The sequence below is a fragment of the Emiliania huxleyi genome (genome assembly GCF_000372725.1).
Source record: "Emiliania huxleyi CCMP1516 unplaced genomic scaffold EMIHUscaffold_1016, whole genome shotgun sequence".
NCBI classification, from domain to species: domain Eukaryota; phylum Haptophyta; order Isochrysidales; family Noelaerhabdaceae; genus Emiliania; species Emiliania huxleyi.
Genome location: NW_005202330.1, coordinates 1 through 11,449, shown reverse-complemented (window position 1 = coordinate 11,449; position 11,449 = coordinate 1). Strand labels below are relative to the sequence as shown.

The following is an 11,449-nucleotide window of genomic DNA, read 5'->3' as shown; positions in this document are numbered from 1 at the left end:
CAAGGTCAAGTTTTCCCGGGGGGATTTAAAAAATACCCCCATCCCATTGTGCCAGGGGCCGGGGGACTCCACGCCCCCATTTTTCGGGTCGGGGGGTGGTTTGTTGTCCTGAGGGGCCTGGTCCTTGACTGGGGGGGGCGCTTTTTCATTATACGGGGCCGGGGTTTTTTTTTTACGGGGGGGGGGGGGTTTCGGTTATGTTGATTGTCGACCCCCCCCCCCCCCCCCCCCCCTCGCGTCGCTAGGTCCTCATCGGCGCGGCCGTGCGCTGCGGGATGCACCGCTGCGTGCGGCACAAGGACGCGCTCTTCGAGGAGGAGGGCAGCCGCACGCGCGGCAAGATGCTCGCCGACGCCTTCGAGGCCTTTCTCGGAGCGCTGTACCTCGACCGGCAGCCGCTCGGCCTCGGCCTCGCCGCCGTCAAGGCCTTCACCGCCGCGACCCTCTTCGAGGAGGAGACGGACGCGACCGTCGACGAGCGACGGTGGATGGACCCGAGGGGCAATCTCGGGTCATCTCCGGGCAATCTCGGGTCACCTCGGGTAATCGCGGGTAGGTGGATGGACCCGAAGGCCCGGCTGCAGCACTGCCTCAACGAGTTCTCGGCGCTCACCGGCGCGCGGCTGAGCAAGACCTTCGAGCTGCTCGAGGAGTTCGGCCCGGCGCACGAGCGCATGTACGTGGTCGGCTGCTACATCAACGGGGCGCTGGTGGCGAGCGCGCGCGGCCTGTCGATCACCGACGCCCAGATGGGCGCCGCGCTGCGCGCGCTCGAGAGCCTGCACCTCGCCCCGGAGGAGCCGGAGGAGCCGGAGGAGGGCGAGGTGTGAAGGGGGCACACATGACGCACACGAACACACTCATCCTTTTTTATCGCGCATGGCTTTCCCCCATGAGACGTGTCCGCATCTGACACGTGTATATGTGTTTGGTGAGGCAGCAAAATTGTAATTTGTATCCTCCCTAAAAGCGGAACCAAGGTGGTGGGACAAGAAGTTAGGCTGAGCGCATTGCCATTGGGTGCTGGCCTTCTGGCACCAGCGGGAGCACCGAGCGCGCACCGCCGCGCTCTCCCTCCCCCCACCTCGCCGCCTGCCAAATCGCCGCGGCCGTCTGCGCCTGCTTCCGGGTATGACTCCGAGCTCGAATTTTCCGACGCTGAGGCGCGGGATAGGGTGGGCAGGGGTTGTGCACGACGCAGTGCAGCAGGCTGTGATGCAATATGGCTATGACGACGAGCTCTACCAGGCATGGAGGGACGGCGAGATAGGCGAAAAGGACTTGCCGGAGGAGGTGATGGCTATTACTTTGGACCTTTGCGGAGAGGTGGCGAGCGGAGCAAGCGCGGTGTAGGCGCGCCCACGCGGCGCAGCGGCTCTCCCGCGACCATAGCCCCTCCCGCAGCCGCAGCCGTAGCCGCAGCCCCAACTCTTGCTGCTCTTCTAGTGTCGGGTAGTGACCAGGGGTGAGGGGACACGGATTGAAGATCCCTCACACCAAGATCGTGCAGGGCGGGGTCGGGGACACATGTCCCTAAATCCCATCTCGTCTCAGAGTTTGACCGTTTTTATTTATTTATTTATTTAATGCGGAACCGCGCAAGAGTTAAATTCAATTGAATATAAAACGAACTCCTGTTGTTATTCGCGTAGCAGAGTATGCATGTACAAAGAGAGACACGGTTCGACTTTGGGAGTAGAGCCGTGTGCCGGTCGTGGAGAGTCGTGGAGGGTCGTGGAGTGACGAGTTAACGCCGAGTGTGCGCAAGCCTCAGCCTGCGCTCTCCTCACAACCTCATCATCGCGGGCGCTCACGACTGGCAAGGCATTGACGTCGCCTTGGCCCTCTTCCCCTCTTGCTATGCGATGTTTTGCACAATGCCGCCGTTGGCGAGCGCCTTGATCGCCTTGATGGCCTTGGAGATTTCGCGATGCCCGTCCTCCCGGGCGCTTTCCCATTCCAAATACGCGCGCACCACCGCCATCTCGAAAAAGCCCAATCGGCGGCCAAGGTCCTCCGACTTGTACTTTGAGGAGAGGATCAAGGCGAAAAGACCGAGCAAGTCGACACCGCTGTTAGGTCAGGTCCTAGGCGTGTCAGTTTAGGGGGGGGGGGGGGTTCGGGATCGTGGGTGCGCAATCTGGGGTTTCCTGGCAGTGCGGATGCCCCACTCGCGCCACGTATGGTCAGGCGCGAACGGCCTGGTCTCGCCCACCGCCGCCACGACATCGTCCGATCCTGCCCGCAGAACTCGAAAGTCTGACAGGGGCTGCTCCTTCGCCGACTTGCTATTCCCGCCCCACCACCAGGGCGACGCGATGACGCGAAGCTCAAGCATGGGCTCCAGCACCACCTCACCGTCAAAAGGCCACGAGCGCCGCTCCCACCGCGAAAAGACGAAGCGCTTGGGATGGGGCCTGCCCTTGTCGTCGCGCCAGGCCTTGATGACGCCGTAACTGTAGAGCGGCGTCCCGTCTGGTGCTGGCGGCACGGGCGGCCCGAATGCCAGTTCCGACGAAGGTGCAGCTATCTCCTCCTCAGTAGTGCCAGGGAGATCTCCTACCTTCGATACGCGCCAATAGGCGAGAGCCTGTCCGTCAGTGTAATTGCCCAGGTAAATCGCTTGGCCCCAGGGATGGAGGACGACTGACAGCCTCTGGCGTGCTGTGCACAGAGCCGAGGGCGCCTCCGCTCCCATCTCTCCGCGGTATAGCGCACGGAGCCGAGAGCGGCTCTGCGGCTCGGTGGCGGCGAAGTCGTGGCATTCCACCGCGGGATGAGAGGCCTTGCCTCCGAGCGCCACCTCCTCGATAAGGGGCATGTTCACGGCATAGTTTCCTTTCAGGACGTTGTTAATGAGCTTGATGGTTTTCTTTGTGTCCCAGCCCCTGCGGCGAGGAGGTGGGGTGCGGGTTGGCTTTGCGCGGTCGTGGCGCGGTCGCGGCGAGGAGGGGCGCGCGCACCACAGGTAGGTTCCGGCTCGCGTTGTGCCGGCCAGCGCCCCGGTCACGCCTCCATCGACAGAGGCCAAGGAGTCCGTGGCGATCATCTTAGCCCCAACCGAGTTGTCATAAGGCGATATGTCGGCGAAGCGGTCCTCGCCAAACGGCGCATCCACCCCAACCTCCGCGAGGCGTTTTTGGTCGCGCAGCGCCGCCTCGTGACGCTCTTCATAGGGCGACGAGGTGCCGATCGTTTTCAGCAGGGAGAGGATGACGGGAGAGCCGCGCAAGCGCGACTGGACCTCGCTAGCGAGCCCTTTGAACGGCTTTTTGCCGCCCATTAAAGGGGTGGACGACCTGAAAAGGGAGAGGGCGTGCGTAGGTGGTGGCCTGGCGGTGTGGCGGAGAGGGGAAGGTGGGTGGACGACCAGTCCACTTCGACCGAAGGCCCCAGGAAGCGCAGCATCGGGCTGACTCGACCCTCGCAGACCATCGAGGCGGCGTTTTCGCGCACCAACGGCTTAATGATGTTGCTGATGACGGCTTGCACCACCGCAGGCTCAGTGGTGCCTTTGAAAGCGCCTGCCATGTCAACGTGAAAGGAGTCGACGCCGAAGTCACCGTCGCAGATGTCGATGGCTTGGCCGTCGAGATAGCGCAGGTTCGCAAAGATGGTCATGCTGCCAGAGAGAGCGATTTTCGCGCGCCCCTCGCAGAGCGTCATGCCAGCAAATCCGCGGACTTGAAAGTTGGCTTCCACGACGGCGGAAATGTCGTCGATCGCGATCTGCACGCCGTCAGGCGGCTTGGAAAGGTCGCCGATCGTGCGCCAGAAGGTGCCCTGGGTCCTGTGCCACCTGAGGAGAGCAATACGTGAGGCAGTTAGGAGGAGGAGGAGAGGTGCAGCTGGCGGGAGGAGCAGCTCTCACTCGTAGTCGTCCCAGCAGAGGCCTCCGCGCACCTTGACGCCGTTGATTTGCGGGATGGTCATGTTCCAGACCCTGGTCTCTCCGGCGGAGAACGCGGGTGTGATCAAGATGTGCGGGAGGATGTCAGAGTCGCGCGTGTAGGCAGCAACAGTTGTCACCGCGTCAAGCGTCATTCTTGAGATGAAGCCCTGTATCAACGAGTTCGCTCCCTTGCAGTCGCTGCGAAGCGGAGCGGCAGGCGCAGATCTCTCGAGGAGACTGGAGGACGGCACGCACGCTTTGAGAAGAGCACATCCTGCGAGAAGGATGGCGAGCACGCTCGAGATTTTCTTGAGGTGGGAGGTCGCAGCCCTCACGTTGGCGGTCTTCATCAGAGGGGACCAACGAGAAGCAGCGGCTGATCTCAAAATCCGCGGTTCACACTTCACAGGTAAGTGTGAGCGGAGCAGCTTAGTAGATACAGCGAATCCTTTGTGTTCACACCTGCAAGAGCAGGTGTGAACCGATTTCGGCCTTAGCCGTCGGTATGCCAATGGCGTGCTAGCCAAGTAGTACGCAGTTGGATTCCGAGGGTGTCCCATCACAAGTTCGGCTGCCGACAGACAAGATTGTCCCTTAGTCGACAGCACCCGCCTTTGGACGGTGCTCTGACTGGCTTTGAGAATATGTTTTTTCTTTTTGGTTCACATGTGAGGTTGGTTTCCCCCCCATTGTGAACATATTCTTGCTCGTAGGAGCCGTTCGTCCTTTGTCCGGGCAAACGCGCGCCCGATAGCCCCATTAAGCACGTGTGACGGGTATCCGAGCGCCGTAAACTCCCTGAGCTTGCTCGTCACGCTGAGCGTGAATCCCTCGTCATCGCTCGCCATTGCGACAACCTTGAGCAGGCATCCAACAACGATTCCCTCCTTCATTTTCGCGCATGTGAAGCTATCCCAACGATGGTAGCGCCACACCCGGGGTACCGCCTCGCACTCCTCGTTCACGTTCTTGAGTCTCGTCCGGAAGCTTCCGCTTGGGTCGAGCTCGAGAGTCGTTTCCAAGAAATGGGCGCTCTCTGCTGCCTCTAGCTTCAAAGGAGCCCAGTAGCATTCAGAACGGCGGAAGTCCTCGTGTCCTCCCGAAAGCGGTCGACATCCCACACACAATCGTCCTTTGCAGTTATTATAATCACATCGTCCATGTAGCGTTTCATACGGAATCGGGCTTTGACATCGTCTTCAAGCGTATGCATCCATTCTTGCTCCATCCATGCGAGAGTTCCTATCGCCAGCGGTGGCGAGAGTGCACTCCCCATCGGGATACCGCGGGCCTGCTTTAGCAGGCGTCCGTCATACGTGATGACGTAGCAGTTATCCAGATCGAAATCGATCACCTCGAGCATCGTCGAGGAGCTGATCGATGCGTGTCCCCACACCTCCCCTTGTTGTGCCCACGAGCACTTCTTCTTGCCTCTCTTCGGTACAAGTATTCTCGGGTCCTCTCCCGCGCCAGATGGCAGATTATTGCGCACATCATTTAGAATGTCTCTCATTGCCACCCGCATCGCTCCTTTGGCATGCTCGGGTAACAGCTGTCGACGTCGTTAATCTCGTAGCTGAGCTCTCCCTTCCCTCGAAGCGCCTCGGCCGCCTCTCTCAGCATTTGGGGCACACTTTGGCAATCATGCTGAATGAAGTGCTCACCCTTCAGGTGCCGGAGTACGAAACTCCACGCCCTGCCCACGAGGCTCAAAAGTTTCGCCATCGGATGCTTTGCGTACGGCGTGATCGGTCTCGCCTTGTGCAGCTTCTGTGCTCGCACTGTCGGATCAGTAACGTTCTTTGCCTTATATAGCGCATACGGCGCCGTGACTCTTCCCTTGCTATCGAATTTGGTGATCTTATGCCATCCCTTCTTTCTGTAGAACCATCGCCACGCAGAGAAGCGTCGCGTCGAGCGTACCGTCAGTGCTCAGCTGGTTCGCTCGTACTCGCGACCGATCTTCTGTCGTCATGTTTCTGAGCAGATCATCAGCTCCGTATATCTTCCTCTTGTACGCCGTATCCTTTAGCGGATATACGCGCGTATAGTTGCCATTTGAAGTGTCGAATAGCGCGTCTAGCGTCTTCGCATATGTGACAGGGCAAGTAACAAAAACCTCTCCGACATTCTTGTCCAGCCATCCTATAACGCTCCCTCGCAGGACGCTCTTGACTTGTGTAACCTGATTCGAAGTGACAACGTCTGCGCATGGTAGACATGTCTCGTCTGTTTCCGCAAGTGTCTCAGCGAGCACCCCTTTCCACTCGCCATCTCCCCCGGCTTCCCGCACACTTGCGGGAAGGCTTCCGAGTGCCTTATCCCATGCCACACGCATGTCTCTAGCAGTCGGGATGGGCACATTTTTGTTGCTTCGGTGTAGTACCTCGGCGTGTGGGCCGTTGTACTCCCGTCCAATGCAGAAAATATGCCCCTCCGCCATCGGTAGAGGATCGAACCCGAAAGAGACAAGTCGCTGCTGTATCGCCTGACAGGCGCATCTCTGTGGTCTTCTCGGGTCACCGACATTTGCAAGTCTCTCTATAATGTTCTTCTGCCGTACTGTCACTATCTTGATCCGTTGAGAGTGCCACTCGATTATGTGCTCCGGCCATCTCTCGCGACACAGGCGTCGAAGGCAAACCGTTTTCTTCTTTTTTGAAAGTAGAAAGACTCACAATCATCAACGTCAAATACCGTCAATCAAAGCACCCCTAACACCCGCGCAACGCCCTAGGTAGCTTTGGTGGACCTTTCCCCCAGACCCCATCCAGTTCCAGATGAATGTGCATGTGCAGCAGTCGGACTGCAGAGCAGCAAAGGCGCTCGAAGAGGCGCGAGGGGTCCTCCCCGAGGTCTCCTCAACAGCGGTGCTGGAAGCGCAGAGTCCCCGAGCCGGGACCGCCAGCTCGCCTAGTTCAACTCGGCGAGCCGACGGTACGATTTGGTCGCCTCGTCCCCCCCCTCGATCGACACCGTCGCGGTGGTGTGCCCGGCGTCCGCCGCCGCCGACGCGAAGCGGCGCCCCGTCAGCGTGGCGATGTCGCGGGCTGGCGCCTCGGCCAAGCCGAGCCGCGAGAACTTGTAGGCGGTCTCGAATCGCGAGGCCATCAGGTAGTCCTCCCACGAGCCTTCGATAGCGCCCTCCGCCATCGCCGTGGTCGTGAGGTTCTGGCCGGGGAGGGGTGCCGGGTCGCGCGCGCCATCGACGGCGACGCCGCTGCCATCAAAGGACTGGCCGACGATTCCGTGCGGTGCCACGCGCAGGCTCCTCTCCGGGACGAGGAGGGAAAATTGCACGTCGAGACGGACCTGCCGGGGAGCCGGAAAAGGCTCGGCAGGGTGTGTTCGCGCGTGATGTGGTGGCACGAGAAGCCGCCGCCGCCTTTGGCCCGCTGATCCAGTCTGATCGCCGGTGGAACCAGTCCGGCACCGCCTTGGGCGCGATCGTGATGTTCCACTCGGGCAACGCAATCTTCACACTCGAGTAGTCGGACTGCAGCAGCGCCTCGCCGCACAGCTGCCGGTTCCGCGGCCCGTCCCTGCGGGGAGTGACCGCCCAGCCAATCAGCTTGAAGGGACGGCCGCCGCAAGTGCCGTTGGACCAGCCGATGAGACTGTCGGCGGAGATTTTCCACGCAAAATACGACAGCTGCAGCGGGCCCGCCGACGTGATGGCAAAAACGTGGGCCTCGGTCAGCCAGCTGCCATTCACCGTCGCGCCGTGCATCGCAAAGACGCCGTCCTAAAAGCAGGTTCCGGCAAGGCTCACGGAAGGTCTCCCCCCCCCCGAGAGGGTACGTAAAAGGGACTCCCGTCCTGAGTCATCAGGTTGACGCTCACATTGGCGGCGCTGAGGAAGTTCCAGAACTTGCCGTCCCGGCCTCGGAAATCAGCGACGCCCCCGTGCGCGAGGGTCAGGTGCGGGTCGCCGTGCACGCCAGCACCATCATCACAGTCAGCGTCGCCTTCCGAAAGCCGGCGGCGGCAGCCTCCAAAGTGCAGTGGGGCCATCACCGCAGCGCCGCCCGCATCCCTGAGGATGGGAATCGAGACCGCGATGCGCGGCTGCGACGCGCTGGCAGGGTGCTCGCTCACAGCGTGCGCGGACGCGGGCAGCCGACGACCCTCCTCGTCGACGCTGCGCCAAGTCAGCAGCGACCCCGTTCCTGGCCGCTCGGTTCGGCCGAGGGCGGGAAAGTGCACGGCGCTGGCCTCTGCCGTCAGGTAGATCATCGCGGACGCGTCCGGGACCCGGCCTGCGCCGGGCAGTGCGGCAGTCGCAGAGTCGCACAGCGGGAAGGGGATGGCGCTCTACTACAGTTACCCCCACCCACTCGCCCTCCTCCAGTTCGGACGGGCATGGCTGCCGTCCCCGCGCTACTCATCTACCCTTGCGCCGTCGGGAAGGTGGTCGACGTGCAACGGCGTCGCCGTGGCGCCTGGGCGATAGCGGACCAGAGGTAGAGTCTCGAGGCTGGTGGAAGACCCGGTGAGCATTGCGAGCCGCCCGAGCACTCCTGCCGCCACCGGGTCTTGGCCGACGTCGACGTGGGCGCACTCCTTGGCCAGTACAGCTGTGGCTGCCTCTGCCCTGCAAGAGCACGGGAGCCAGTCAGCCTCTGGCACGGCAGAAGCGCGCTGTTGAAGATCGAGGAGCTCTTGCGGCTGAAGAAAGTGGTGGTGCAGCTCGAGGTCCACTGCAGAGCTGGAGTCGAGCTGCGTGCCGACATCGCCACTGGCGCTGCACTGCCTGCTCCCACCGTCTGAGGACGCGGCGAGCAGCGAGCCAGTCTGCGCGAGGTTCAAGATCGGCAGCATTAGGGATCGAATGGACGACGTGGCGGTATCGACGGCGGAGCCAGAGGGGGGCGGTGGGAACGGGTTAAGTTTTCGGGCGGCGGCGGCGCGCGCCTGCGTTGGAGTTACTTTTCGGCGGCACGTAAAAGTTCGATTCGGTGGACAGCCCCGTCTTCTGAAAATATCACTATCGAAGATACAAAAGACGGAGAGCAACGAGCGCCCTGGCGTGAGCCAAACAAAGATACTCCCTCCCCGTCTGTACTGTAGACACTGATCACACACACACGGGCGGGTGGGACAGACAGGCAGGGTGTGGGTCCTCACAGAGAGAGGGAGACAGACAGAAAGAGAGAGAGAGGAAGAGACCCGAGATTATCAGGGAGATTACCCCAGATTACCCTAGACGACCCGAGGTCACCCAAGATTACCCGACCTCACCCGAGGAGACCCGAGATCACCCGAGATTAGCCGTGCAACGGCAAAACTGCTCTCTCTCGACCGCGGACGGATGGGCGAGAGAAGGAGTTTTGCTGCAAGGGTGGCGAGAGCGGGACAGGAGAGCGGAACTCCGCCGAAACACCGCGGACTCGCGATTTCTGAAAGCCTCTTCATTACAGTTGTTACGTCTGTCCGCCCGCTCGTCGATACCTTCGCAAAAGTCGGGAGGGGAAGGGCTACCTCGAAGGATGGAATCGCAGGGTTGTGCGACTCGAATTGCATCTTGACTCCCTACGGAAGAAACGGGACCCGATCCGAGCTCGGCCTCGCCCCTCGCCCCCATTCTCGCAAGACGTGTGAGCATGAGGTGGGTGGTGGTACCCCCCTACCACAGGTGCCCCTGGGTGGACGCTAGACGGGCGATGACGGTCACACAGGAGCGACACACAGAACCACAAGACAAGACACTCAGCCAACGTGGCTGCCACACATCCTGAGCAAACTCCCCTAGTCACCCGCGGCAACTCTAACACTCACACGTCCGAACACAAACAAATGACGTGTGAGTGTTAGAGTTGTTTGGTATTGCTAAAAATAGACACGTCCGGACTCCATCCGGCACGCGTCGCTGGGCGCTCAGAGCCGCGTCCCCTGCTCGCCACCCCGACGCCCAAGGCGCCCGAGTCGAACAACAGGCGGCACGCGAAGACTCGTACCACGCGGTATCAAGTGCTCAAGTGCTCAAGTGCTCAAGTGAAGGCCAAGGCCGCGTTGAAACAGTTTACCCGAGATGTGGTATCTCGAGTTCCGACTGTGGCTGCCGATGTGGGCGGCTGGTCTTTAACCTTGCTCTGGCCTTGCAATTTTGCAAATCATGCTGTCGTCGCTGCTACTGCCGACGCTCGCTGCTGGTGGTGTTGACGTGAACGTCGCCGCTCTTTTCATGCTCTCGTACAAAGCGGTGTCGACCGCCGAGAGCTGCGCTGGCGTGGGCAACTGGCGGAATGGCACGTGCTGGGAGATTGAGCCGATGCAAGCTGTAGTCGTCAGCGCGCTACTCGGAGTGACGGACTTCAATTCGCGAAACGCAAGTGCTCTCCCCGCGCTTAGATCTTTGACGGCTTGCGACAAGCAGCTCCGATTTCGGTTGCTCGACAGCGGCGGCTCGGTCTCAAAGTCAATCCTCGCGCTGGGAGACCTTTCCGCTGGCACCGACCTCGTCATCGGACCCGGCCGCAGTTCCGTCTCAACCACCATAGCGCGCATGACCGGGGCTCACAACATCCCTCAAATCTCGTACTGGTCCACATCGCCCGATCTTGACAACATCGCTCGCTACCCGCGATTCATGAGGACCATTCCCTCCGACCTTAGTACTGCGTCGAGCCTCTGCAACTTGTGGAAGCATGAGCTCGGGCTTTCAAACGTGGCCGTGCTCTTCGTAGATGATCCGTACGGCCGCGCCTACGAGGAAGCAGCGAAGGCCGCTTGCCTGACCCTCGGGTTGACGTTTGTCAGCAGGGAGTTCTCCAACTCCAATGAGGATTCAATCCGCGAGGAGTCGATCCGTTCTGCGGCCATCAGCCTATCCAGCAGTGGCGCCAAGGCGGTGCTAGTCATCACTTTCCCAACGAGCCTTGGCCTGATTGTAGAGGCCGCGCTGGTCACCGGCCTGCTCAGACCTGGCACCTCCTTTATGTTTGCAGACGGTGTCACCGCGGCGGAGTTGGACATGGTACACGGAGAGGGGCGGGCCGCGCTGAACGGTAGCCTGCAGATCAAGGCGTGCGGCGCGACCGACGACAATCCGCAGTGGGCGAGGTTTGACGACGAGCGATGGGCGACACTTCAGCCCGGAGACTTCAACGAGCACCTGCCTGCCGACTGGCAGCTGCGCGACAACTTTTTTCGCGATCCGCTATCGAGAGGCTGGCTGCCATCCGGCGGCTCGTTTGCTTACGACGCTGTCGTGGCGGCGGGGTTGCTATCGTGCAACGTGACCCCGACGGGCCCGCTTTCGTCGTCATTTGGCACGCGGTTCTGGGAGTCCAAGCAGACGCTGTCGTTCGAAGGCCTCTCGGGGCGCGTGGAGTTCGACGAGAAGGGCGACAGGAGTGGTGCCAATGTGCACCTGTTCAACCTGGTCGACCAGGGTGGCTTCTCCGAGAAGTACGTGGCGCGACTCAGCAGCGGCGAGTGGGTCTGGGAGGGCGGTTCGCGCGAGAGCAGCGGCGTGATATACAACTTTGGCTTGGAGAAACCGCCTTTCGAAGCGCCGCCTCCGCCACCGCCGCTCCGTCCCCCGCCTTTTGAACC

At 61.2% G+C, this 11,449-nt stretch overlaps 4 protein-coding genes across 4 annotated transcripts in view; 2 read left to right on the top strand and 2 right to left on the bottom strand.

Annotated features, from left to right (window-relative positions):
- Nucleotides 1–830, top strand: part of EMIHUDRAFT_121827 (hypothetical protein) — a gene marked incomplete at both ends in the record, with an annotated part of 2,041 nt that extends 1,211 nt beyond the window's left edge. Inside the window, 2 exons of the mRNA XM_005793320.1 lie at nucleotides 246–484; nucleotides 557–830. Coding sequence (XP_005793377.1) covers nucleotides 246–484; nucleotides 557–830 — 513 coding nt within the window. The remainder of the gene's footprint in view (nucleotides 1–245; nucleotides 485–556) is intronic.
- Nucleotides 831–6,805: 5,975 nt separating this feature from the next.
- On the bottom strand, nucleotides 6,806–8,128 carry EMIHUDRAFT_250970 (hypothetical protein; the record flags this gene model as incomplete). Its single annotated transcript, XM_005793319.1, has 3 exons — nucleotides 6,806–7,204; nucleotides 7,326–7,637; nucleotides 7,694–8,128. The coding sequence occupies 3 exons, from the start codon at nucleotides 8,126–8,128 to the stop codon at nucleotides 6,806–6,808; spliced, it is 1,146 nt and encodes a 381-aa protein (XP_005793376.1).
- Nucleotides 8,129–8,272: 144 nt separating this feature from the next.
- EMIHUDRAFT_250969 (hypothetical protein) lies at nucleotides 8,273–8,713 on the bottom strand (the record flags this gene model as incomplete). Its single annotated transcript, XM_005793318.1, has 1 exon — nucleotides 8,273–8,713. One exon carries the CDS (start codon nucleotides 8,711–8,713, stop codon nucleotides 8,273–8,275), a length of 441 nt encoding a protein of 146 aa, XP_005793375.1.
- A 1,294-nt stretch (nucleotides 8,714–10,007) lies between these two features.
- On the top strand, nucleotides 10,008–11,346 carry EMIHUDRAFT_121824 (hypothetical protein; the record flags this gene model as incomplete). Its single annotated transcript, XM_005793317.1, has 1 exon — nucleotides 10,008–11,346. A coding segment is annotated over one exon (1,339 nt), but the record flags the coding sequence as incomplete, so codon positions are not given.
- Between the last annotated feature and the right edge of the window lie 103 nt (nucleotides 11,347–11,449).